The following is a 24,793-nucleotide window of genomic DNA, read 5'->3' as shown; positions in this document are numbered from 1 at the left end:
CCCATCAGAACGAGGAATACGGTTCTGAGAACTTGCCAGCCTGCCAGCCATCAAGCCACAAACAACCATCAGTACATATTACTAATTTTTGATCAGCAATCCTACGCTCAATCACGACCAAATACTATTGTGCTCCCATGGATTGCCTGTTTTTGCCTTGGTATCAGAATGACCTGGCACTCTAGGCAGGCACCACAGCACAGAAATAAATGTATGCTCACTTTACAAGCAGAGCGTGGCTTTCAAAGTATTTCATAATTCAATATGGATAGTAAGTATAAATAGTTATTCATTTCTTAGCATGATTGCAATCATCATGGCTTGCAAACGAGTGGCCGCTTAAGACACTGCAACCTGAAAGCTATTCCAAGAAGCACCACTATCCTCCCAACATTCATTTGTGTTGGTCAAATTGATTGTCTCAGCAACGGCATCTTGACATGCAACATCCTCATACACCAGAATGTGAATGCTTCTTCCGAACAGATCCTGCCCAACCGCCTGCGTCAGCGCGCTGAACGCCTCGTTCGCCTGGTGGCAGACGCTCAGGTTGCCTATTGTGATGGTCTCGAAAGCGCTGTCACAGCAGGAACTAGAGTACAAATTCAGGGTGACCGTGTTGTCATCTGTGTTGCTCGGCTGGGTTATAGTGCACGACCCGCTGTCTGAATGCGTGATGTCAATCGAGTAGAAGTGAACGTCCGACGCTGAGTCGCCCTGCAAATAATTCCCAACTTTGAAGTATGAGTCTGGACCGTCAAGCTCATAGGTCGACAATACTTGGAAGCCATCGTCATTGATCTGCACCGACAACTCGTTGTTCTCATATCGGATCTCGTAGGAAAACGCTGTGCCGACTGGAACGCTCCCGACAGTGGTCGTGACCTGATTCCCTCCTGCCGTGGTCTGCTCGACGCCCATCACAATCGCTCCGCTGTCATAGTAATACAGCTCACAGACCGGTTTCGAAGAGATGCTGTCGTCGATATGGATCTGTCCAACGCACGTTGAGCCCCCAGCGTCGAAGACCGTGAGCGAGGCACTAAGTCTGTTGACGGAATCATACGGCGACCAGCTCGACGGGCTATCCTCGCGCAGCTCTGTGCGGCAGTGTGAGCTGCCGGACGTCGTCACGCAGCCCGTGGCCGCAGGAGTTCCGGGCACTTTCATTCCAAGCGATCCGTCGGCTGTGTTGGTGAAAAAGTACTGATCCTGGAACCCGTCGCAGCCCTCGAGCTCTGAGGCTGGGATCGTAGTGACGCCGCCGGATGAGTCCGCGATGGGAAGCTGGAGGTTGAAGATGCTCAAGTCGAAATTGCCTCCTGGTGCGCATGCCGGATTCAAAGCGGTGACATGTCGCGGGGACGCGAGGCCAGCCAATAGGCCAGCGTAGAGGAAGTAGGAAGAAAGACCCATCTTGGAATTAAACAATTCAGAGAAGAACATGAGGCATGTCGAGCTATCTGAGATACGGAAAGTCTGAAGACCTGGTGTCATTATATACTTCTCTGTCCTTAGACATTCATGTAGACATTGGTAATTGCCTCGATCTATACTGTCTGGAATATCCATGCACAGTCAGCCTCGTATTCTAATCAAGAATCCATAAAGCCATAGTGCACATTTGTGATGTTTATGCGACTATCGATCGCCTTTTACTGGACTGTATAGGCACGCGATATGCTTAGTCTAACTCGTCCTGGAGGACGTGAGTAAGCAGCACTGTAAGAGAGGACGTCCCGACGGTATGATGTCGAGGCAGCTATCCCATCACAGCACATAGTATTCCTCACGTGGTGTGTCTGGTGTGTAAGCTCGCCGGCACTATCACAATCTCTATACTTGATACGGTCTGTAGGAGGCAAAAAAAAAAAATATTACACAGGGTGGGCACTGCAACTAGATTCACATGGTATATCGTCGAGGACCGAAAGGGCCGATACGAGCTCTAGGCTCTGGCTCACTTTTCCTGGTTCTGACAGACTGGATGCGGTGAAGGCTTCTTGCCAGCCAGGATGAATGCTGGCCAGACTAGGCTGGATGGGAAAAGCGGATTATCAAGCATGCAGCGCCACTCAGACCTTGGCGCTTTTGTACTCGGTATTCTTGTTCGTGATTCGACCATGTGTTTGTAAGCCCCAAGCATATTGCCCTTGTCTATCGATAGACTGACAGAACTCTGTATGAGACTCTCATGTGGACGAGAAGGCGCAAAAACCACTTTGAAGATAGTACAGCTGGCTATATGATTGGTCCCCTATGACTCGCCTCTGAGATCAGGAAATGTGTGATACACCAGCCTATTGATTAACATAGTCTATTAGATCACGACGTCTTTGTGATGAGATGGACGTCTTTAAGTCCTCGATGCATGTGGCTGATAGGTTCACATATAGCCACGCTTGAAGTCTGTGATTATGAAATGAATACGGTTGATCCAAAGCCGACAGCCTCGCGTCTGACTTTTAACGGACAGATGAGGATAGGATTAATAGAAGCCCACTATAGCAACAGTTTTAAGGCTCAAGCTATAACCCGCGGAATCCCTGTTTGTGAATACGATAACTAATTGAAAACCAGAGAAAAGCAGCGTCTTTCCCAGTTCTTATACTGCATCCCACCTACTTAACAGGCAGCCTTGGACTGGGACGTATTATACAAGTTTGTAATATAAGGCTCTTCTTGCAACTTAATTGCCTCTTCTAGCTCCACATTACATTCGCATTCAAAGGCTCAAAGCTGTTACCCGGGGTCAACCTGCATCGCAGTCAATAATTTCAGACCAAGGATGTTTTTTGATCCAAGGCAACGGTTCATTGTTCCTCTCAAGGGCCGCAAAATTGTCAATATTGAGTCACAGCATTATATCCGAACTATCCTCCGAAACGATCACACAGGCTTAGCTTACTTGTGCCTCAACTACCCACGAGATCATCCTTACATGCGTGTGATGAGCGGTCTCATACAGACAATCAAGACCTGAGGGGGGTGTGCTAATAATAGAGTGCCACGGACCTTCTATGGGGGCATGGCCACGTAGGACACTGATTGCGTGCAAGTACACAACATGGATAAGCATGAGCTGACTTTGGCACTCGACAACGGGATGGGTAAGTAACAGCTTGTCTCGTTCGACGGTGAGAGGGGAACACAAAGAGATAAGGAACCTATGGAAGTCGCCAAGTCAGTTGACCCTGTTCAAAGCTCGTCCACGTCGCCATTGGCTTCAGTGAATGACTTTAACCTCGGTTTGCGCTTTTCCGTTGAGCCGTGGCTATGTACATGCTGCCAGCCAGTGCCAGGAATCCTCTCCTTCCAGACACCCCCGACTTCTTCGTGACCGCCTCTGTTTTCGCATTTACTTGCCTCCCAAATTTCCATTGGGTGACGTTCGCATCCGGTGGCGTGCTCTTTCTTGGCCAACATCGGTGGCTTTGTGATGCTATTTTGATCTCCATTGTAGTACATGCCATACGGGTCAAGGGCCAACGTGTCCATCTCCACAAGCGACTTTGATAAGAAGGCTCCAAGCTGTTTCTGTGTGCTGTGGAGTGATGTTGGCAATTCTTTTGGTCGGTGACCGCCCTAGCCGCAAGACCACCGCCACGGGAACCTCGGAAAGCAATTTGTGATTTTGGCAGAAATCTCGTCTCCTTCCCGGCAGGGGTCAAGAGCATTAATCAAAGAGCTGCATGGCCAAGTTGCACTCGTGTGCACGCACCCACGGCAGATTTCGTTCCCCTGTAGAGAGATAGACAAATCTTACACCGCGGAAGTACCCGGGCAGGTTGGATGAAGTATGAAGTCCGTTCACAATTGTTTCTCCAGTGTCCACTCCATCGTGGCTTTTTGTGGAGAATTTCCCATCCCAACTGGTGGGACCACCCCCCTGGTTGGTTCATGGCCGAGTTATCGTCCTTCCAGAATTTTCCTGCGGTTTTTCTGCTTCTTCTGTTGCTTCCACTACCACCACGGCCACTGTAGGACGAGGCGGAGATTGTTTTGGTGGCACAACGTTTTCGGGAGTGGATCCCGTTTCAGATTATTACATACTGGGGGTGCCCATGGATCACGGGCTGAGCTTCATCTCGGGTGACTGTTTTGAGTTGGGTACTTGCTGGCAGTGCGTTGTCCGCCCTGCCTTGACACGTGGGCCTGCTCCCATGGATTCACCGCTGTTCTGCTCAACGGTGGGCCCGACTGGTTGTAAGGAAAGTCGTGCCTCATCCAAATTTCCCTCAATATGATAATGAATCCTAGGATGAATAGAAAAGAAGAGGAAGAAGGCCCCGATCCTGTCGATCATGTTCCTCATTTGCTTGCGCCTTGTATTTATTTCTCTAATATTCCCACGACTTCATCAAATCGTCGCAAGACAATTATACTTCAAAATTTCAAGCAACATATCAATCAAACTACCACAAGATACCCACCAAACATTATCAACACTTAGTTAATTTCATCCTCTTCCCCACACCCTTCCAGAGACGCCATGACTGTCAACCCATTTGTCCAGTCAACCGCAGACCTGCCGCAGGCGGCCCCAAAACTCAAGTTCTCCCAGCGCCACCGGCAAAAGGTGAACGACATTCGCGAGGAGACCAGGACCCTCCACCAAGACAAGATCGATCGCGTCAGCAGATGGGTGGAGGACTGCGAGAGGGCACGAGCGACTGCGGAGAGCAGCACCAGCGAGCAGCTGATCGACGAGCCGTATGAGTGCGACGGCGACATGGAAGACCTCCTCCTCGCGGTGCTGGTCGCCAGGCCCGAGTACCAGACGGTGCCCACGGCCGGTCAGGTCCGCCAATTCGCCAGGGAGCTGCACACGTACAGGTCCAAGCTCTCAACCCTGGACCAGACACGGGGTTACTTTCATCTGAAATTCCTGTCGGCTCGTGAACCGGCTGCGCTGCCCGAGTACCCTGAGGATATCGACGATGAGCCTGAGATCGAGGCGCAGGGAGATGGGATAGGCCTCAAGACAGCAGCATGGCCTCAGGTCGTCATCCGCGAGATCTCACCTGCTGATGAAGAGCTTAGGTGGGAAATGATGCAGGAGTATCAGAAGCGGAGGAGTACTCTCAAGAACAAGGTGGTGGATATTGCATGGGACTCGGCAATTCGGGCTACGACATGTCCCAATTTTGTCCGGATCGAGGCCTTTTGATGATGCGCTCTGCTGGTCCAGACAATACCTCAAGGCATTTTGAGAGGCAAAGGTGGTTCCGTCAGAGAAGCATTCGCAGGCGAAGCAAACTCATCTGGAGACTGGAAAGCAAGATAGCGAGGATGAGATCGATTTGGTGAGAGGGTCCAACAGCGCTCTCCTGCCACGATCCGACACAACATAATAACAACACCTCTATAATTACACACAATATGACATCTGCCCCATGCATTCGTTCGTTGCTCGTGGAGAGAATTCTACGTGATTCGAGAAAGGGTTTTTGCTGGCCAAAAGAGGAGTATGAAATCATCATACTACCTAACTTTACTAATATTCCATAGACTTTAATGGAAAGCTCTAGAGGTCCACAGTATCATCTTTAGTCCGTCCTCCAAAGACTGACCCCAACAACCAGCCACATTACGTAAGGATGATTCTTATAAAGCCAATGTCGATTCTCCTCATTCTTTTGCTTTGTCGTCCATGATTATAGATCATGTCAGAGTAAATTCTTGTGAAGTTTCACAGACAGAGGTTTCGTCAATCTTTCACGTGTGCTCATGATTAATAGTTTATTGACCATGACAGCACCTATTGCTTATGCCTCTTAAACCTTCAAACTATATATCTCAGGAATCTGTCACAGGATACTTGATCAATATCAGTTAGCTACTTGGACAATACGTGAATAGCAACATAACCGTCTCCATTCCAAAATGAAAGCCCTCATCCTCGACGCAGAAAATGCCACTGGCACCGTGACCACCTCCCATCCCATGCCCGTCCCTGGCCCAGACGAGGTGCTCATCGCCGTCAAAGCCGTCGCCCTCAATCCCGTCGACGCACTGTACACCTTGCATCCTCTCGGAAGCACCGGCCGCGTCATAGGCTCCGATTTTGCTGGCATCGTTGTCGCCCGCGGCCCACCTGCGGCCCCCAACAATGACGACACCACCACCAACGGAGGCGGCGGGCCCAGTCGCCTGCGCAGGTCCAGCACTGCCTTGACGACCAGCATCAATCGTGGGGACCGCGTTGCTGGCTTTCTGCAGGGAGCGAGCAGTGTCAACGAGCGGCCGGGGGCGTTTGCCGAGTACCTGGTCTGTCCAGTGGACCTGGTCTGGCGAATCCCCGCCAGTGTGACGTTTGAGGAAGCGGCAGCTGTGAGCTTATGTGGCCTGACGGCCGCGCAGGGTTTGTTCTTCCGCCTGGGCTTGGACGCGCCGTTCCAATGGGAGGATGAGAGCGACGAGGGTGTGCTGCGCCGCGTCGAGAGCGAGATAGGTAGCAGGGTCGACGCTGCTGGTGCCAACGATGACGATGAGTTTTCTTTCTTCGTTGCTGGTGCGTCGACCTCCGTTGGCCTGTATGCCGCCCAGCTGGTGCGAAGGAGCGCAGAAGTCAGTGGTCGCAAGGTACGGCTGATTGGGGCTGCCAGCCCGCGCAACTGGGAAATGCTCAAGGCGGAACCATATGCGTATGATGTGCTGGTGGACTATCGCGACAAAGACTGGCCTGAGAAGGTGCGAACAGCTTCAGGTGGTGGTGTGCACTTTGCGTATGATGCCATCTCGGAGGGCTCGACGGTGAGAGATGTCAGCAGCACCCTCAAGCAAGGTGGCAAGATGGCGGTCGTCAGGTCGAGGGCAGCAGGTGCGTGGGAAACAGAGGGCGTGACGACGGAACCTCTCTATGGCGCAGTGTGGGAAGGTCTTGGCGTGGATATTTCTTATCAGGGCTTTGTGGTCAAGACATCGCCTGCGAAAAGATCATTTGCGATGGCCTTCTACAAATGGTTGTCTGATTTGGGTTCTCTGCAGCCAAACCCGGTGCGCATCATGCCAGGCGGCCTAGATAGGATCGTGGAAGATGGGTTCAGTTTGTTGGGCACGGCAGTCTCGCGTCGGAATAACGACAGAACCGAAGAGCACATGAGACCTATCAGTGGTGAGAAGCTTGTATACAGAATTGAGGCGGAAAGGAGGCCAAGCATAGGTGAGGAGGATCCCATTGTGTGATTTTTTTTTTTTTCATATGTCCATCTGGTTTTACAGAGCCTGTATTTAATTTCAATATTGTCTTGTTCTGATACTCGTCCTTTTAGAACGACAGCTCTCTCGTGATTCTACAATAGAAAAACCTTGCATGCATTTTGTTGCGGGCATGTTCTATTCGGTCTGATCAAGATTCAAGGGCACTCTCAAATTTTTGGCTGGCCATAACTCTCGTCCATGCAACGCAATGTCTTGTGTGGTCACTTGAGGATGACCACGATCAAGAAACCCAACAGCACGGCACCAAGCCACCAGCACTGCAGAAGCGACTCCGCACCCAACTGACCAGGCTGACGCACACGGGCGAGACCGTTCTCACCACCCATATTCGCACCCTTGAGCATGGCCAGCTCTTCCTCCTTCTCCGCCAGCAGGCTGGTCTGTCTGTGGAGCTCGTTGATGAGTCGGTCCACAACGCCAGGAAATCGCTTCTCCGTATCGGAAAGGGGCTTCTCGAAATCCATCGAGTCGAACCAGGTATCACAACACGGGAGGATGTGGAACCTGTCGTCCGACGGGTCGTGCTCGTCCGGTCGCGCGAGCAGCCAGAGTGGACAGTTGGCACAAGGCTCCTCTAGGACGTGTCGGATCGAGGTGTGGGTGACGAGGTTGAGGGCGTCGTGTTTCGTCACGGGGTCCCGCTCTCTGAGGGTGAGAACGATCTGGTAGATCTTGCTGGGGTCGTTGTCGCGGTAGCAGATGTGGATGTACCTGATGCCGCGCTCAATGGCCATAACGTCGTGGTCGAAGTTGAGCATTGTGAAGCAGGTTTGCGTGGCGGCCTGGATGGGTTGCCACTTGTAGTACTCGTGGAGGATGAGGTGGGGGGTGAAGCCCGCGTTGATGCTGATCATGGCCATGGTCTTGCGCCACGGCTCGGGAACCTCGAACGAGGGAGGCGAGGTGGACATTTTGTTGGTGATATCGTCGGACTTGTCGTTGTGGCGACTCGGGCTGTCTTGCTCTCTCGCAAACCAGGTTGTGCTAGAGTAGTAAAAGTCACCCCCCTCTTCGTTGTGGCGAGATTCGTCGTCTTCGAAGTGCACTCGTCGCGAAAAGGAACGGACTTGGTTGGGACGAGAGGTTTCAAAATCGTAACGGGAGAAGCCGCTGTTACGAAGGACACTGTTGGGCATATCGAAACCTTTTGCCAAGGAATCTCAAGAAGGATGGCGACGAGAAATTCAACATCGATGATGACGAGATAGCTGCTGAGGCTGGAGAATACGACCTTATCGAAAGGCAATGTCTTGGTGTTGAGAATTGATGAGACTGGATGTGGGTTGGGTTGTGAATGTTTTTTGATGCCTGACAAGCCGAGTTGATGGGAGGAAGGAGGAGGCAACAATGGTTGCGAATTATGTTTATATAGCAAATCATGTTCATCAATTAATTTTATCAAATAGCATTCAATACTAGATATTTCTGCAATTCACATTATCAGCAGCATGCAATAATATCCTTGGTGAACTGCAGGCATTCACTTGCTCCAAGTCTTCAAAACCTTATTGTAACATGAGATCAAGTGATGAGAGAAGGACCAAAACACTGGAGGCTTATATTCACTGGTTTGGGGGGGGGGGGGGGGGAGAGTGTAATTTTTGAGTACTAAGATGGAATGTTTGGAGTGAGCCTTTGGTCCTTCAGACGTGTAAATAAGATGCTGTCAGACCCAATGCTTGATAATTGTTGTGCCACTTCATTTCTTGCTGAAATTATTCACTTGTGTTCTTGGAAAAGTTTCCTTGTTTGAAAATAATAGACTAAACATTGTCCCACGCTTACTTGCTTGACCACACACCATCTAGATATCGACAGATGGAATCACAGCAGTAACACTCCCAGAGGTGCTAGAGCCGCTGCTGCTGCTGGTGCTGCTCTGAGCCTCCTTCTCTGTAGTCTTGGCTGTCTTCAAGCCCTTGGAAGCTGTCGAAACCCCCTTGAATGCGTCCTCCAGAGCATCCACAATTCCTGACAATTGACGCTTGACATCTACAGAAGGGATCGAAACAGTCTCACCGCCTGAACTGCTAGAGGAGCTGCTTTGAGCCTCCTTCTCGGTAGTCTTTGAAGTTTTCAGGCCCTTAGACGCCGAGGAAACTCCCTTGAACGCATCCTCGAGAGCATCCACAATGCCTGTGAGCTGAGGTGAACGCTTGGCATCTACAGAAGAAATGGAAACAGTTTCGCCACCTGATCCGCTTGAACTGCTACTCTGAGCCTCCTTCTCTGTAGTCTTGGATGTCTTTAGTCCCTTGGAAGCGCTTGAAACGCCTTTGAATGCATCCTCAAGAGCATCCACGATGCCAGTGAGCTGAGGCGCACGCGCGTCAAGAGTATCGAGGTCGCGCTGGTTGTTGACAGGCGCGCCTTGGACACCGGCAGCCATGACCATGGTGGCCAGCAGAGAGCCAATCACGTTGGAAGTGCGCATCTTGACTGAATGGCGGAAAGGAGGTACTGTGGGTGTTTGGAATGAGTAGGATTGAAGGTGATGTGGTGATAAATGAATTGATCAACTTGAACTGGTTGTGAATGAGTGCTATTGCCAAAACGAGTGAGGGTCAAATGAATACAGCAAGTTGTACACGCCAGGTGTAATTCAATCTTGCAATGAAAAAAGTGAAGTACTACTTCCAGAGTAGTTATCTCAAAAAGAAGACAAGAGAGAGTGAATGGAAAGCTGGTGATGGTGATGAAGGGAGAGAGAGATGGCCGTTGTGGCCGAGAAGAGCTGATGTACTTATATCTGTGAACATCGTCCCCTATACATCTCCCCAGGAGTGTATATGCATGCATCTCTGGCGTGCTTCGGTCGATATCCGATCGATCTGTCAGCTAAGCTGTACTGATGGAGATAAAAGCTTCCCACCCGCTTGGATTTCCGCATTTCCGTGGTCGTGCACAATGGCCCAAAGTCAAACGCTGTTCGAACCTCTGAGGCCTCGGGAACACGACCCCAACCACTGAGAAGTAAGATCCTACGAAATCGACCCACATGCGGCCAACCTCAACAGCCGCGACGTGGGGGCATTGCTGACAACATACGTACGATGCTGTCTCGGACGCATGACAGGTGTGACGTATGCGAGCCTGGAAACCGGGCTGCCTGGTCGGAGTTCGTTGAGGTCTTCAGGGCTAGAAGGGTTGCTTCTCAGGCAGCAGCTGTTGGAAGCCTTGAGAGTTGTGAAGATAGTACTACGGCCGCATGCTTACCTTTAGACTTGGTCAGCTCGGCTGGACCCGAAGAGGGGCACTACAGACACTGCACATGGTGCCTCAACCGGTATGAATGGCGCTTCGTGCATGCTAAACGGCCGTAAAAGTCACCTTGACCGACCCACGCGACTGGGAATCGCGAAACAAATCGCATGGAGCCTGGGCGATATCGAAGGCTTGAGACGGGTCGGTCTTCTCGACTCAGTCCGCACTGGCAAAAAGATCCTCAAAACACTCTTGTTCAACCGAGTCGGAAAGCGAATTCGTCCGTATGCTATCTTCAGTAGTACATATGAACGGCCAGTGTTTATGGGGAATGACAGACTACTATACTTAGACACATTTAATTGTAGTTGTAGTTTGATTATCACTACTATGTTGGCTATGTTATTTGTTGCAATGTAGAGAAATATAGCACACAAACAAACCTTGCATGCCTCCGTGTCCACCCTCCTTTTTTATATCCTTGCATACACCGCTTTTCACCGAAGCCTACCTATTTTCCTTATCCAAAAACACATGCGCTATATAACCAAAAAGAAAGTCAGTTCATACGTCGAAGTAACAAGTACAAGACAGCAAATATGTCCTGTAGGGGTGGATATCAGTCAATATAAGCAGGTTGCATTTGCCTCAAACCTGCGTAGTGGTAAGAAGGGGGACAACCTCGTGACAGGAGATTTCCGCATTGGAACATGAGTGTAGAAATTGACGCTCATTTCTTTTTCTCTTTTCTTCTCGGAACACGAATTATTTATCCGTCCGAGAAACTCTTTTCTCCTCGCCAACCGGGGGCATGAGACTTCATTGCTCGCCCATGGACCCGTCCCAGTGTCGAGTGGCGATTGATGGAGTTCTGAACTTGGCGCTGATGAACCTTTTCATTCCGCCGCTTAGCTTTCCAGCTCTGTGTCGTGTGCCTGGCCAACTCCCCCAGGCGCTTGTCGGTAAAAGGCACTGCCAGGGCGTCCCGCAGGCTCTTGCCGAACTGGACCTTGTCATAGAAGCGGGCAAGGGAGCCAGACCGGAAGGCGACGCGGCAGGTCGCCTCGAAGACATCCTCTGCCGTCATGGAGTAGTCGGCCTGCATGGGATCCTCCTCGGAGGCGAGCCCCAGCAGGCCAAACACCTTGTCCCGGATATCCGAGCTGTGCAGGTGGATGTACGTCGACACCAGCTGCGCCAGCGACACCGAGCCACCCCACAGTGTCTTTGCGCGGATGATAATCGCCGCTGGGCTGGAGGCAAGCCTGTCGATGGCCGGCAGGTCCGAGACGCGCGCGATGCACTCCCAGCGGATGGTCCGTTTCCCCCAGTAGATGACCAGCTCCCTGGCGCACATGACCTCCTGGACGATCCACACGCGGCTCCAGTACTCGTGCTCATACAGCGAGATGATGTTGTCGCGCTCGGTCGGGCTCAGGTCCAGGCTGCAGGCGCTGTCGGGTGAGCTCTTGCACAGCTCGCGGTAGGTGGCCTCGATGAGGTGGATGGTTTTGTGGTAGGATTCGGAAGCGGCCTCGCCCAGCCAGACAATGACGCGACAGGCGCGCGAATAAATCTCTTTCATCAGGCGGACCTGGTGGGTGCGCTCGCGGTTGCAGCTCTGATTGATGCACAGGGCGTCGATCCAAAAGAACGAGTCGTTGGCATCTCGGCTCACGCGGCACAGGAATGCGAACAGGTTCTTGCTGACGGCACATGTTTTCGATTGGAGCTGTATATTTCTCTTGTGTTCTGAGGATCCCCAGGTGTAAGACAGTGCTATATACGGGGGGCAGTCCTCGAGGAGACACGAGATGAATTGGCAGCGGATGGGTGGTGAGGATCCAGGTTGAACCTTTACAAGCCTTATGGCGCGTTTCCCAGGGTCTATGGGAACCGCCCGGTAAGGGTCTGGACCCTTCAGACTCGCCATCATAACGTACTGTCACGTGCAGTAAATTTTAATCCCACTCTAAGGAGAATAGGATGGTTGATGCTCGATAGCCAGTGACACGCCATGAGGGAAATGGGGATTAGAGAAGGAGGATGAGGACCAGGATGAGGTTTCAGAATGCGCTTTCCCCTCCCCCTCCCCAACATGATAAGGGATGTTCTTATGTGCCAGAAAAAAGATCAATCGGGGTGAGCAATGCGGCTGAGCAATGCGGCACTGCTGCACTATAAGCAATTTTGCAGCTAAAGTGTAGAGGAGCCACTGGAGGGTAGTACTGCATGTCTAATAAAAGAGGGGCTACCTCTACTAACATTACAAATACCCGTGTGTTTGTGTGTGAGAGAGAGAGGGACAGAGACAGAGACACAGGCTGACTGACCGCTTCTCTTGCTGCCCCCCCCCCTCCTTTCCCCTTTACTAGACTGGTCTTCATTTCCAAGCATAGAATGATTACTGTATCATACTTAGTAATGATTGTCTCAAGGAAGGGTATAGCCACCATCGATCAGCACATCACTGCCCGTCATGTAAGTACTGGCGTCGCTCGCAAGATAAAGATACAAAGCCTTGATCTCCTTGACATCTCCCTGCCGGCCCAGCGGCGTCATCCTCAACCCCTCGCTGAACACTCTCTCCGACGCGCCCATTTTGGTATTAAAAAAGCCAGGCGACACGATGTTGACGCGGGCAAACTCGCGCCATTCCCTAGCCAGGCTCTTGCCCAGTTGTGTGACAAAGGCCTTGGTGGCGTTGTATACGGGCTGGTCGACAGGAACATTCACAATGCGCGCCGAGATGCTTGAGGTGAGGATCAAGTTGCCGAACCCTTGGCGGCGGAACAGTTCGCCGGCGTATTTTGCGCAATAGAAGACGCCGTCGACATTGACGGCCATCTGGCGGCGGTACTCGTCGACCGTCTGCTCCGTGATGGGCTTGGAGATGGCCATACCCGCGTTCGCCACGAAGCAGTCAACCTTCCCGCCAAAGTCGTTGACCACAGCCTCGAGCGTGGTGCGCACCGCTTCAGCATCCGTCACGTCAACCTTGTAGGCTTGAGCCTTGATGCCGAACTCGTTCGAGAGGGATGCAGCCTTGGTGATAGCAGCGTCGTTGCTGTTGTACCAGAGGGCGACGTCGGCGCCAGCCTCTACCATGCCCTCTGCCACTGCGTAGCCGATGCCGTCTGCTGCCCCGGTGATGACCACGACGCGACCCTTCATGCTGAATTGCTCGAGCACGTTGGTCGGGATGTCGGGGGCGGGCCTGGGCTGGCGAGGCTGGGCCGCCACCTCCTCGATGCTCATCGACATGTTGATTTGTTGGAGTTGGTGACTGTAGCTGTGTTCAAGATGTGTTTTTTTCTCTTCTTTGTCTTTCTGGGGATATATGTGTTGTAGAGTTGGCTGTTGAATTTAAGCGAGGAAGACAGTTGATAAGTATGTCCGTGATTTTGACTCGTGTAAACCGTACAACGTCACCTTGAGAGTTGGCCACTATGAGATGCATGAGGGGAAGAATACAGGTCGACAGTCGACCCGCCATGCTCGGTCAGTCTTGGCCCGATCGTGACACATGAAGGGATCTTCCATGACCATCGCGTATGACGGTATGACCGTGGATGGCCGGCCCAATAGCTGAGTTGTATCCTGTCGATTTGTACATACTTCTGACTGTCGTAGAATTTTTAGGAGTAAAGATTCAGAGAAAAGATTCCCCTTCAAACAATCGCCCAGAGCACGCGAATAACAGGCTCCAACACCACCAACTCTTCTATCAGGTGTAGGGGGCAGTGTCCCTGCTCTGAAATGCGACTGAAATTTGAAAGGTGTGGCCAGGGCTGCAATGGAGGATGTACCGTGACAGATTGCTGATGGCTGAATATCGTGCCTCGACGGGCCACAGTCGATTAATTGCAGAGCATCTCCTAGTCCGTTATTACGGCATGCTTTGACGTGACTAACGAAGGCCAAAAGGATGACCAATGCTTCACTCTGCTGGGAAAGAAGGTCACAAGATTAGATTTGAATGAAGGGAAAGAGACATTGTGGGGAGAGGCTATATTGAGGAAGCTGCGCTCCAAAAGAAGGAAGGAAAGAGCCAGCCTGCTCGCTGAAGCTGTCTAGAAATCGCAGGGTGCGTCTGAGACGCACGGGCTGGTGAGACACTGGCCCCTTCCACAGCCACACAACGCAAATGAAAAAGGAAGGAAAGAAATGAATTTTTCTTCTCTTCTTTTTCAAAAAAAAACCCAAAGCTTCCACTCTCTCTTCCGGCTTGACCACGAACAGGTCCGTCACGGGCCACGGAGGACGGACAACGGAGAGCGGAGACCAGAAGAACCTCGGCTCCGGTCGGAGGAACTCGAGAAACAACAGAGTCAGAGGACTAATTCCGAATCCACCCGAGTCATCCTCTCTCTCCTTTGAAACAGACTGACAGCCAGACCCTTGTCCCTTCCCAGTTCGAGTGGGTGGGGGTGGGTTCGTCTTTCCTTTCAGGGCCACTTTCAATCCCCGCAATATGGCCAGGCCAAGCCCAGGCCAGAATCACAAGCTCGGCTTGTGGTCGGCTAACCTCCCAAACGTCGACGTCACTCTTGGTGTCCCTTCTGGGGTATTAACGTTTTCAGCTCTCAGGGGAGACGACGACTTTCACATGGGAATTTCGAACGTCCCGTCGTCCATGGGGCAATGCCTTCAGGATGGATTTGGTCCAGCATTTTGCACTCAAGTCAAGTGAGGAGGGGTTTTCTTTCTCGATAACAATTGGATTCCATTGTGTGAGAGACACCTTCAGGTGAGAGTTCAAACACTCCCACAGTGGTTGTGGGTGATGCTTGGCGGATCCGTTCTTTTTGGGCGTTGGAGGAGCGCAACTGCATCTTCATCCGCTGCACCGAAAGCAACCACATCTCATATCTCCTTGTGTTCTCCATGTCACCCTGGTCAAGTCACAGGTCCCTGCATCCGCCCCTCGATTTGATCTGGTCTGCCGTGACATATCTCGAGCTCCAGTTGCCAAGTGCAAGTGCCAGCTCCAAAAAGTCACGAGTGTTTCCCGGCAAGGCCCCTCCTCGACAGCCGCGGGCCAAGGGCAACTTGCTCCTTAGAGTAATAGCTCTCTTCATCTCCTTGTTCTTCTTCTTTTCTTTTTTGAGTCACGTCCCCATTAGCTTCTCGAGGACGGACGCCTCGCCCGCTTCCCTGGGTCTGGTGTCAGACTTATAATTACGAGGTACTTGAACCTCGGTTCCCTTCCACCGGATCGTGTGTGCCTCTTGTCTTGACTGTCGCATGTCATGTTTGGTATTATTTCCTCCCCCTCCCCCACTCTCTCTCTTTCGTTTCTCTCGTCTTGATTGACGGTATAGTCAATGTGTGCATATACGTGCATCTTATCTGTTTCCCCTTAAGCACATGACAGTACTGTGCAGTCATCTTTGTTAGACGTGCTGCTTGTGGTGGTATCTTTCTAAGAGTCCTGCCGGAGTGGTAGACCTGAAGAGGAGGAGGAGCAGCAGAAGGGCGGCAGCGCAGACTGTACTTACAACTCAAACCTCAGCCTGATATCCTAGCTACCCAACAGCCAACACCGGACACAATGGCGACAAAGGTACAGGGAAAAGATGGCAAGGCCCCAGCAGGCGCAGCAGTGAACCTGATAGCAGGCGGCGGAGCAGGCATGATGGAGGCCATGATATGTCACCCCTTAGGTGTGTTCTCGTCCAGCTTTTCTTCCTGTTCTCTCCTCCTCTGACCAATTGCCTCCCTCCACAGACACAATCAAGGTTCGCATGCAGCTCTCCCGCCGAGGCCGCGCCCCAGGTTCCCCGAAGCGTGGCTTCCTAGCTACAGGCGCCCAGATCGTGAAAAGGGAAACGCCCCTGGGTCTATACAAGGGCCTCGGTGCCGTTCTCACAGGCATCGTCCCCAAGATGGCTATCCGCTTCACCTCTTTCGAGGCATACAAACAAGCCCTCGCAGATAAGGAAACAGGCACTATCACGGGCCGCGGGACGTTTCTCGCGGGTCTTGCCGCAGGCGTCACCGAGGCCGTTGCTGTCGTCACGCCGATGGAGGTCATCAAGATCCGCCTGCAGGCCCAGCACCACTCTCTCGCCGACCCTCTCGACGTGCCCAAGTACCGTAATGCCGCACATGCGCTGTACACTGTCGTCAGAGAGGAGGGTGCGGGCGCCCTGTACCGTGGCGTGAGCCTGACTGCGCTACGGCAGGGCAGCAACCAGGCCGTCAACTTCACCGCCTACACCTATTTTAAGGAGGCACTGATGCGCTGGCAGCCGCAGTATGAGGGCGGTACCCTGCCTGGATGGCAAACCACCCTCATAGGCCTTGTCAGTGGCGCCATGGGCCCTCTGAGTAATGCCCCTGTCGATACCATCAAGACGAGACTTCAGAAGACGCCCGCTGAGCCTGGCGTGAGCGCGCTGAAGAGAATTACTGCGATCGCGGGAGAGATGTTCAGGTAGGTTTTTCTTCCCCCCCCCCCCCCCCCCTCTCCTTCCCTTTTCTCTTCTCCCTTTCAAAAAGGGCTTCTGCTACTATTTGGATGGTGACTGACTTTATTGCCTCCATGACAGACAAGAAGGTATGCATGCATTCTATAAAGGCATAACACCACGGATCATGAGGGTCGCCCCTGGCCAGGCTGTCACCTTCACCGTGTACGAGTTTCTCAAGGACAAGATAGAAAGGAGCTCGTGGACATCTTCAGGCGGAGAGTACGAGGAGTAGACGAGGGAGGGTTGAGCAGAGGGGGTAAAGAGTCGCGTGCCGATACACCCTTGGTTTTTGGGACAGCATCAGGTGTTGGGAATGTACACTAGACTGTAACATGTGTAGCATTGGCATAATTTAGATCATATCATCTATTTTGGTCTGGTCCTTCAAACGCTTTGCTACACTTTGCTCCTGGATCCCATCGGATTGCCTGCAATGCCGCGATGGCCTCTTCTTTCCTACTCAGCGCAATATGGTTGTCGTAGGCCAACTCAGCATATGAACCTACCGGCCAGGTCTCTTGGGTCTGCTGAAACCCTTCTTGACTTCCACCTGAGGGTGCAGATCCGCCAACACACTCTCCTCGGTGATCTCGCTCGGCTCTTCGACCTCGAACTTCTTCTCCACGGTCAGACCACACTCACGGTTGGCCATCTCCAGGACCGCGCGCTTCATCAGTGGATACAGCATGCGGTCCTTGATAGCCTTCCGCCCTCCAGTGACCGGACATGTGTACAAGAAGAGCAGCGGCGCCGACTGAGCTCCCTGGTGCTCGTGTGCAAAGCGGTAGAAGGTAAACCTAGGCTCGGTGCTTGAGATGGCTTGGACGAGCTCTGGTATCGACGAAGGGGACGACGAGTCGGGCACAAGCTCGATCTTCTCTGTGTCGGGGTTGACTTTCTATACAACTCGAGGGGGTCAGCCATCAATCATATTAGCCAGCCCTGCTTTACGGCCGAATACGGCACGTCAGAAAACCCACCAGCATCACTAGGTTCTTGCTGCCCCCGGCGCCCAGCTCCTTCAATGAGGCCAGCGCATCCTCGTGTACTGGCATCTGCATCGTCTGGCTGAGGTGGATCTCCCTCGTGCCTGTGCCCCTGCTCCCTTCCTCGGCCTCAGCCCGCTTGACGTCCTCGAGGCTCCTCTCCTCTTCTGTCAGGGGTGCCTCGAGCTTCTCGTGCTTGTCGTGCTTCTCAAACCCCTCGGGCGTGAGCTCGTCCTTAGTAGTCGCGAAGATGGTCTCCCGGAAGTGCTCTCGCCCGAGCTCCCGCACCAAGGTCAGCCGCGTCGAAGCGAAGAGCATCTTCTGCCGGACCTTGGCCGTGTCGGGGACATACGACACTGCTATGAGCTTGGGAACAGTGTCATAGCGCTTGAGAAGGATGTATCGCGAGTCGGTGTCGGTCAGGGCGGGCAGGAGGAGGGATGTAACGTTATCGGCGAATGAGGCCGGGGAGGAGGGCGTGAGGAGCGAGTGCGGCACGAGTGCTTCATTTTCGATGGTGACGAGGAGGCCAAAGTGGGAGTCGGACTGTAGGAGCTCATTGAACTTCGAAATCAACTCCTCCGAGGCTGTATGGGGAAACAAAGATCAGCTCAGGTCAGTGAGGGAGAGAAGGTGTTTAGGCTTGTATTCTAGAGGAAGGCCCTGAGACGAGCTGGACCATACCTGAGATTCCTGATTGCATTTTGTTTTTATCTTGGGTAACAGAACAATAGAGGAAGATTTTTAGGATACTGTGACCAATTCAGATCGTGGGTCAGAGAACAAAAGCTTGAGGTCTGGAGGTTGGTTAATAGTCCCTCCTAGGCGGTGCTTGGAGGATGGAGGGACCTGAAGCTTGGGTGCCGTGACAACACACTAAAGATGACGTGGGGTTGAGCATCCAGCCCTAACCCTTTTCGATGAGACCTGGATAAGACACCCCTTCGAGACATGCTTGGTGATCGCTATTTGTTTATTGTTTCTTTCACCGATGCTTCACATATTTCTATATTATTAATTATTACAGTAGGTACAAGTAAGTAGGTATGGTTAGATCTATCAGGGTGTTCTACATACACAAATACACACACACACACACACACACACATCCGACGCTCAACCCTCTTCGACATCACCTCCCTTTGAACACAGGTTTCCTCTTCTCTCCGAATGCCCTCAACGCCTCATGCCAGTCATCGCTCACAAACACTCTCTCGCACATGGCCTTCTCCGACTCTTCACTCGGGCCATTGAGAGCCTTTAATGCCGCCCTCACAGCAACAGGAGCACCCTCACACACTTCCTCCGCCAGCCGGATCGCCTCGACCAAAACCTTTCTCCTCGACACGGCCAACATGGTCGCGCTGTCCAACCCCTCACTCTCAGTCTCGAGGTCCACCAGCCTGCTAGCGATCCCCAACGTGTACGCCTCGGGTCCCTCCACCCTGCGGCTGGTCATGACAATCTCGCGCGCCCGTGCATCTCCCACCAGCGCCGCGAGGCGATAGGTGCCGCCCGCGGCTGGAATGATGCCGAGTCCTGTCTCTGGGAGCGCCAGCGACGCGTTCGAGGACAGCACGCGGAAATGGGTCGCCAGCGCGAGCTCGAAGCCGCTCCCCAGGGCAGCCGAGCCGATGGCTGAGATGACTGGTATTGGGAGGTTGGCCAGCGCCTTGAAAGTATCTCGCATTGCTGAGAAGAAGGCGGACATCCTGCGTTGTCAAATGAGCCTCCAGACACACACATATAAACTTTGGGGAGGGGTCACAAGGCATGGCACTCACTGCTCGCTGTTGAGCCTGCCCAGCTCCTTCAGGTCCGCCCCGGCGCAGAAGCACGCGTCTACCGAGCTCGCAATGATGAGCGCTCTCGTAGGGCCCTTGATGTCGCCTTCGGTCCAGGGCATCTCTGCCCCCGAGATATGGCTGTACTGCGACTGGATCGTCTGGATCTCCTTTCGCAGCGCTGACAGCAGAGCGTAGGAGATGGCGTTCGCTGCGGCCGGCCGGTTGAGCTGCAGCACGCGGATGTGACCGCTGTGCGGTGCAGGGAGATCTATAAACTCGATCATGGCGCTGGACTTCTTTGCAATCTCAGGCCCAACATGTTGGTTCTGTGGTGACTGTTGTTGTTGCTTTTGAAAGGCCTGTTGGAAAGACTCGCCCGCTGACGACTTTGGTGGCGAGGGCGGTAGTTCCTTGTCGACGATCCTGTGGCTGTGTGGTGGTTGGTAACCTCTGGCGGGGGCATCCGGGAACAAGCTGAGCTGGTCAGGCGCCGGCCGAGAAGACATGGTGTGAACTGGTCGAAGGGAAAAAGGCACCTGCGCAGCACTGACTCGCCCTGGTATTCCAGGCCTGCCGTGGGTATGAGTTTGATGAGCTGTCAATTCCGGGTGAAGATGATGTGCACACGAGGGCAGAGGAGGTCATTTTTGACGAGATGAGGTTCCTCTTCTTTCTTTGGGCTCTTCTGGGCTCTTCTAACATCTCAATCCCTATCTGGCGGGTCCCTGCCGTCTAATCCGGCCGGGCAGAAACGACCACCCCCCATCTGCACGAATGCCCCGAGGTTAAGGGTCTCCACTGGCCACGCTGCCGACGGAGCACGGTGGGTCACGGCCTCGATGGATCCTAGGGCCCCTGAAATCAAGATGTTTCGTCCTGTCCTGCGCTGCGGACGGGCTGGATGTACGTTGTTTTGATTCCAATTTTAGTCAGTCTTGTTTCTAGAAACGCCTCGCTCCGGACAGGAGAAAGAGGCAGACACGTCTTGAAACATTATTGGCTCGAGCGCCAAACACGAGAAAGTCGTGAGCGCCGATATCTGATTACTGTGGTACCTCTCAGCTCGGTTGGTTGCCCTGAAGCAGCACCGTACCATGGACTCCTTGGCCCCACCCTGGGTCTGCCACGTTCGACTCCTGCAACGACGTATCTCGTATTAAGGTAAAGAAGTGTTACTGAATGTTACAGAGTTATCACTCTGGCGCCAACTCTGTGCAACATTGCTTCCATGGTCCTCGGTATATTGATGGCCAGGGACAAAATTCTCAAAGACACCCAGAACACAGTCCAACTCGTGCCTGTAGACGTGGTTAGCCGTTACTGTCAAGATCACCAGAAGGTCTCATGACTGCAGAAGCCTCTTCTGAGTCAGCCGCGAATCACTATCTTGGATACATTTTTTGGTGAACTCTTTATGCAAACATCAACCCACATGCCAGCAATGCTGACAAAACATAATGAGGCTGCTAGATGCACTCCACATTGTCATGATCAATGGTAGCGGCAGTGGATACAGCGGTACAAATACCCGGATCTACCTGGCTTTGACTGGCCATACCCAAAGGAGGTTATTCAGAAGTTTGAACGCCATTTTGAACCCAATTCAGCAGGAAGGTTGCCTTTTTTTTTTTTTTTTTTTTTTTTTTTTGTGTGTGTGTGTGGTTGAACACAGGTCTCACCGGTTTGCTCCTTCCAGGCACGAGAAGGTGATCAGTTATGGGTGCTCAGTGAAGGGAGAATACCTTCATAGTATGACCACTATTCCGGGGACAATTTGATGGCCGTGGCATCATGCAAGGAGAGCTATCTGCGTGGGGAAGGCAGCAAATAACAGCGGCACTGGTGTGGTGTAGCAATATTGAAAATCATTGCAAAGCACAGACATCCATTACCTTCTGGAAAGCCCCAAAACCTGAGGATCTCAGCGAGGGATATCACTAGATTTTGCAAACAAGGGGTACAGATTTTAATATGAATCTGGCATCCTCATAACATGCAGTACCAATAATTATACCTCACCAGTCGCCTCATAATGTCTGGGTCAACTCAGAGCCCCTTGATATATGCCTTCTTGATCTGCAGTTCATGTTCCATTATCCCATAGTTATTGCCAGTGCCTTCAATGTTGATGGTCTTGTCATATTAGCAAGGAATGCGGGCAATGGTTGAGTAAACAAATGAATTGGGGCATTGTGTTTGTGATGTCATTGACCATTTGAAAGCCGCTTCAGTGGAGATTTTGTCCTAGAAGGAAAGTAAGTGATTATCTTTGTACTTGGGAAGGCAGCTTGGCAAGCATACTGGATGAATATAAGCCTCTGGTTCCTTCCTTGTCATGTAAAGAGCGAGTTCTGTAGGTGACCACTTGTTGGCGAAGAAACCCGGCCCTTTGGAATACAACAAGTAGTATGACTGATTGGTCTTCATGAGTTTCTCCGCGGTGACTGTTTTCACATATTCATTTGCGAAGTGTGCCGGGTCCAGCCTTCCACAGGGAAAGCTCTTCTGTGACTGAAGTCCAGACCTCGTCACCAGCCAACGAAAGTTGTCCCTTGATTGATTTAAAAATCAACCTTTCCAGCCAGCCTCCAAACTTCCTGACACTTGCAGTCTTGCCATCTTCCAGGACTACCTCTTAGAGTTGACTGCTAAAGAGTCAACAACTTCTACAACATCCCACACAACCCCTACACATAACCTTCATCCATGATCATGGGCCCCAAGAAAATCTTTGTAGCCTACATGGCTTCCACTGCTGCAGCCCTTTCCAATGTTGTTGTTTCTGCGACTACCAACACCGTCCTCGCTTGGTAAGCTCCTCATACCAGACCGCCTCTCATGGTCAGTCAGTTTGTCCGTGACTAGAGTCAGATAACTAAATGCATCGAAAAGGCCGACTTCTCTCCCTGGCCATGGTAATCTCGACGTCAATATCAGCGCCATGGCCCTCGACACGGGCTCCACCGTCCTGCTCGACCTGATCAACACCAATGCGATTCCTGGTACCTTCAGCCTCACCAAGGAGGGCAAGACTCCCTGTGTCGACCCTTTCAACTTCGACGTCACCGACTCGGTGAATGGCAAACTGTGTCTGGACGGCAACGTCACCTACGAGAGCGTCGTGACTTCTCTGTTGGGTCCCACGTCCAATTTCAGTGAACCAGCTGCCTTGGAGCGTGCTCAAGAGGATAACAGTTGTTATCATGTCTCAGGCTGCTGGTGCACCTGCGAGATGGCTTGCATTGCCACAATCTTTCTTTTCCCTTTTTGCCGTGAGTTTACCGTCTGCCTGACCGTCGCTACAGAAGTCAGTGTGTTAACTAACATTGTCAACAGTCGCTGGCTGCACGGCTTGTCCCAACTAAACCTCGACGCGAATCCCAACGAGGTACGAAGAGCTCCAGACCTGCGAAATTGGGCACGATTCTTTCTTGAATTCTCCACTGGCGACTTGATAGGCTTAACTGGGATCACATGGACACATTATATGGTGAGAACATTGGATGGCTGGGTAGAGAATGAGCGCGCACACGCGAATGTTCCCTCATGACGGTCTTGGAACGAAGCAACAGAAGCTCTTCTGCCCATAAACATTCCATCTGGATCACTGGCGAAACAGTCTAAAAAAATCGCCTTCGTCACCAGTCTAGCTTGCATTACAATATTGAGATCAAGTACATGGTACATGTATCGATGCCCCGTGTGATCTATTCCACTCGAATGGCCCCGACGTTCATCTCTCCAACCGACCTCAACGCTGGTAAAACCGAAGTCGTGATACCTTAACGCACTTACCCACCGAGGAAATATACAGGCCTCTTATGTACGGGGCTGGCTCATAGTGAGACTTAGACCGCCTCTCTGTGTCGGGCCACTTGTTGCCCTTATCGAAGCATCCACCAGGTGAGGTAGCAACCTATGATGCACCTCAGGTCATACAATACCTCAAATGGCCGCATCATTTGCTCCTTGCGAGAAAGCACTGCAGTGGTCTCAGAGCTTGACCAGTCGGAAGAAAAGACCTGGACATTCCCGAGGTCCCGACCGGCTGAACTTGCCTCTGAACCAATTTAAGTTGCTTCACCGCCGACGACACCGCTTTTGATCTCACTTGGCAGCTTTCTTGTGGTCAGGGAGGCCTGACCCCGTCCTCAGTGATGCTTTAAAGCACAATAACAGGGTGCATAGAGGCGAGGTAGACAAGAGCACCAGGGGACAGGATTGTAGTATAAGATTGCTGCGAAGACGGTATGCTCAGCAATGTGTGAGAAGCCGGCAATTTGCATTACATACTTCGTCACGAATCTGCATTCTAAATGCTATGACTCGGGAATTCTCAACTGAACCAGACCCTTTGGAAACTGCACTCAATTGCTCAAAGTCGTCACCACAGTTATGGCGCCGGTCATTCTCGCCGGCCCAGATAGCATTCAACCCTGGCTCAACAGCCTCGTCAGACGAGCTCGCCACTCGGGTTGCCAACACATTCTCTTCCCATCCAGCTCGCAAAGCAAATCGTTACCCCTCCACCAGTTCCAACACCGCGATCATCTCCAAGGCATTCAAAACAGGCTCCAGAGAGAAACGGCCGGCAGACTTGTGAGGGAGAGTGTGCCGGGCTATATCTGGGCATATATGCTTACGTTGGTGGTCCATCCTGACGAGCTCTTTGCGGATCCAGCGCTCTCCGTAGGCATTGCGCAGGTGGCGGCGGCGAGGGTTCCTGATGCGCCTGTTACGGAACGAGAGTGGGCCAGGCTGAGTTATGAGCTCAAGGGCGCGTGTCCGGATGATTATCCCACCCGTGCCCATTATGAGCAGGGCCAAAAGTGGCTGAGCACCGTGACCAAGAGGCATCGTCTCGGCCAGGGACAGGTTTAAAGCTGCGAACGGGATGATCTTTCTTGCTTCCTTGAAGAATTGTGCTTGGCCGAATGGCTGCTTAGAGTGATATTAATTCAAGAGGGTTCTCGGGTAACAATTGTGTCAGCTGGGAAGATTGAGGACGAATGAAGATGTTCAGATAGATGTCGTCCATTTTCTGTGGCAAAAGGCTTCCTGGATAAATTAGTCTTGGAGTCTTTGGCAGCATGAGTATCAAATCGTTCGTTCCAAA

General features: G+C 52.2%; 11 protein-coding genes across 11 annotated transcripts; 4 read left to right on the top strand and 7 right to left on the bottom strand.

The window, feature by feature from the left end:
* Window positions 1-669: 669 nt before the first annotated feature.
* On the bottom strand, window positions 670-1,347 carry M406DRAFT_18892 (family 7 polysaccharide lyase; the record flags this gene model as incomplete). Its single annotated transcript, XM_040915433.1, has 1 exon — window positions 670-1,347. A coding segment is annotated over one exon (678 nt), but the record flags the coding sequence as incomplete, so codon positions are not given.
* Window positions 1,348-4,492: 3,145 nt separating this feature from the next.
* On the top strand, window positions 4,493-5,170 carry M406DRAFT_65982 (uncharacterized protein; the record flags this gene model as incomplete). Its single annotated transcript, XM_040924960.1, has 1 exon — window positions 4,493-5,170. One exon carries the CDS (start codon window positions 4,493-4,495, stop codon window positions 5,168-5,170), a length of 678 nt encoding a protein of 225 aa, XP_040780451.1.
* A 716-nt stretch (window positions 5,171-5,886) lies between these two features.
* On the top strand, window positions 5,887-7,265 carry M406DRAFT_270410 (GroES-like protein; the record flags this gene model as incomplete). The annotated part of the gene is made up of 2 exons (XM_040918079.1): window positions 5,887-6,426; window positions 6,496-7,265. The coding sequence occupies 2 exons, from the start codon at window positions 5,887-5,889 to the stop codon at window positions 7,186-7,188; spliced, it is 1,233 nt and encodes a 410-aa protein (XP_040780450.1). The 3' UTR covers window positions 7,189-7,265.
* Window positions 7,266-7,424: 159 nt separating this feature from the next.
* Window positions 7,425-8,360, bottom strand: M406DRAFT_65980 (uncharacterized protein; the record flags this gene model as incomplete). The annotated part of the gene is made up of 1 exon (XM_040924959.1): window positions 7,425-8,360. The coding sequence occupies one exon, from the start codon at window positions 8,358-8,360 to the stop codon at window positions 7,425-7,427; it is 936 nt and encodes a 311-aa protein (XP_040780449.1).
* Window positions 8,361-9,028: 668 nt separating this feature from the next.
* Window positions 9,029-9,658, bottom strand: M406DRAFT_65979 (uncharacterized protein; the record flags this gene model as incomplete). The annotated part of the gene is made up of 1 exon (XM_040924958.1): window positions 9,029-9,658. One exon carries the CDS (start codon window positions 9,656-9,658, stop codon window positions 9,029-9,031), a length of 630 nt encoding a protein of 209 aa, XP_040780448.1.
* Window positions 9,659-10,778: 1,120 nt separating this feature from the next.
* Window positions 10,779-12,474, bottom strand: M406DRAFT_354030 (HET-domain-containing protein). The gene has a single exon (XM_040922811.1). It carries the CDS (start codon window positions 12,362-12,364, stop codon window positions 11,198-11,200), a length of 1,167 nt encoding a protein of 388 aa, XP_040780447.1. The 5' UTR covers window positions 12,365-12,474; the 3' UTR covers window positions 10,779-11,197.
* Window positions 12,475-12,653: 179 nt separating this feature from the next.
* Window positions 12,654-13,293, bottom strand: M406DRAFT_354029 (NAD(P)-binding protein). The gene has a single exon (XM_040922810.1). The coding sequence runs from the start codon at window positions 13,273-13,275 to the stop codon at window positions 12,862-12,864; it is 414 nt and encodes a 137-aa protein (XP_040780446.1). The 5' UTR covers window positions 13,276-13,293; the 3' UTR covers window positions 12,654-12,861.
* A 2,689-nt stretch (window positions 13,294-15,982) lies between these two features.
* M406DRAFT_245238 (mitochondrial carrier) lies at window positions 15,983-17,136 on the top strand (the record flags this gene model as incomplete). The annotated part of the gene is made up of 3 exons (XM_040916314.1): window positions 15,983-16,094; window positions 16,159-16,867; window positions 16,983-17,136. The coding sequence occupies 3 exons, from the start codon at window positions 15,983-15,985 to the stop codon at window positions 17,134-17,136; spliced, it is 975 nt and encodes a 324-aa protein (XP_040780445.1).
* A 117-nt stretch (window positions 17,137-17,253) lies between these two features.
* M406DRAFT_283878 (actin depolymerizing protein) lies at window positions 17,254-18,684 on the bottom strand. Its single transcript, XM_040918537.1, has 3 exons — window positions 18,575-18,684; window positions 17,885-18,477; window positions 17,254-17,802 (listed from the first exon to the last, which is right to left on the bottom strand). Exons 1-3 carry the CDS (start codon window positions 18,591-18,593, stop codon window positions 17,407-17,409), a joined length of 1,008 nt encoding a protein of 335 aa, XP_040780444.1. The 5' UTR covers window positions 18,594-18,684; the 3' UTR covers window positions 17,254-17,406.
* A 199-nt stretch (window positions 18,685-18,883) lies between these two features.
* On the bottom strand, window positions 18,884-20,013 carry M406DRAFT_354027 (ClpP/crotonase). Its single transcript, XM_040922809.1, has 2 exons — window positions 19,675-20,013; window positions 18,884-19,602 (listed from the first exon to the last, which is right to left on the bottom strand). The coding sequence occupies exons 1-2, from the start codon at window positions 19,959-19,961 to the stop codon at window positions 19,023-19,025; spliced, it is 867 nt and encodes a 288-aa protein (XP_040780443.1). The 5' UTR covers window positions 19,962-20,013; the 3' UTR covers window positions 18,884-19,022.
* Window positions 20,014-22,383: 2,370 nt separating this feature from the next.
* M406DRAFT_324988 (uncharacterized protein) lies at window positions 22,384-24,558 on the top strand (the record flags this gene model as incomplete). The annotated part of the gene is made up of 6 exons (XM_040919936.1): window positions 22,384-22,487; window positions 22,570-22,798; window positions 22,983-22,984; window positions 23,014-23,065; window positions 23,323-23,437; window positions 24,071-24,558. The coding sequence occupies 6 exons, from the start codon at window positions 22,384-22,386 to the stop codon at window positions 24,556-24,558; spliced, it is 990 nt and encodes a 329-aa protein (XP_040780442.1).
* Between the last annotated feature and the right edge of the window lie 235 nt (window positions 24,559-24,793).

This window comes from Cryphonectria parasitica (genome assembly GCF_011745365.1).
Source record: "Cryphonectria parasitica EP155 unplaced genomic scaffold M406scaffold_1, whole genome shotgun sequence".
NCBI classification, from domain to species: Eukaryota; Fungi; Ascomycota; class Sordariomycetes; order Diaporthales; family Cryphonectriaceae; genus Cryphonectria; species Cryphonectria parasitica.
The sequence above is the reverse complement of the archived record's forward strand: the minus strand, read 5'-3'. Positions and strand labels throughout refer to the sequence as shown.

Bases quoted from the DNA above. Each gene is read 5' to 3' on its own strand.
- M406DRAFT_354030 (XM_040922811.1), bottom strand. From the start codon at position 12,364: ATGATGGCGAGTCTGAAGGGTCCAGACCCTTACCGGGCGGTTCCCATA.
- M406DRAFT_354029 (XM_040922810.1), bottom strand. From the start codon at position 13,275: ATGGCCGTCAATGTCGACGGCGTCTTCTATTGCGCAAAATACGCCGGC.
- M406DRAFT_283878 (XM_040918537.1), bottom strand. The intron at 17,803-17,884 runs GTGGGTTTTCTG...CGAGTTGTATAG, and splicing joins GCAAGAACCTAGTGATGCTG to AAAGTCAACCCCGACACAGA.
- M406DRAFT_354027 (XM_040922809.1), bottom strand. From the start codon at position 19,961: ATGATCGAGTTTATAGATCTCCCTGCACCGCACAGCGGTCACATCCGC. The intron at 19,603-19,674 runs GTGAGTGCCATG...TTGACAACGCAG, and splicing joins GGCAGGCTCAACAGCGAGCA to GATGTCCGCCTTCTTCTCAG.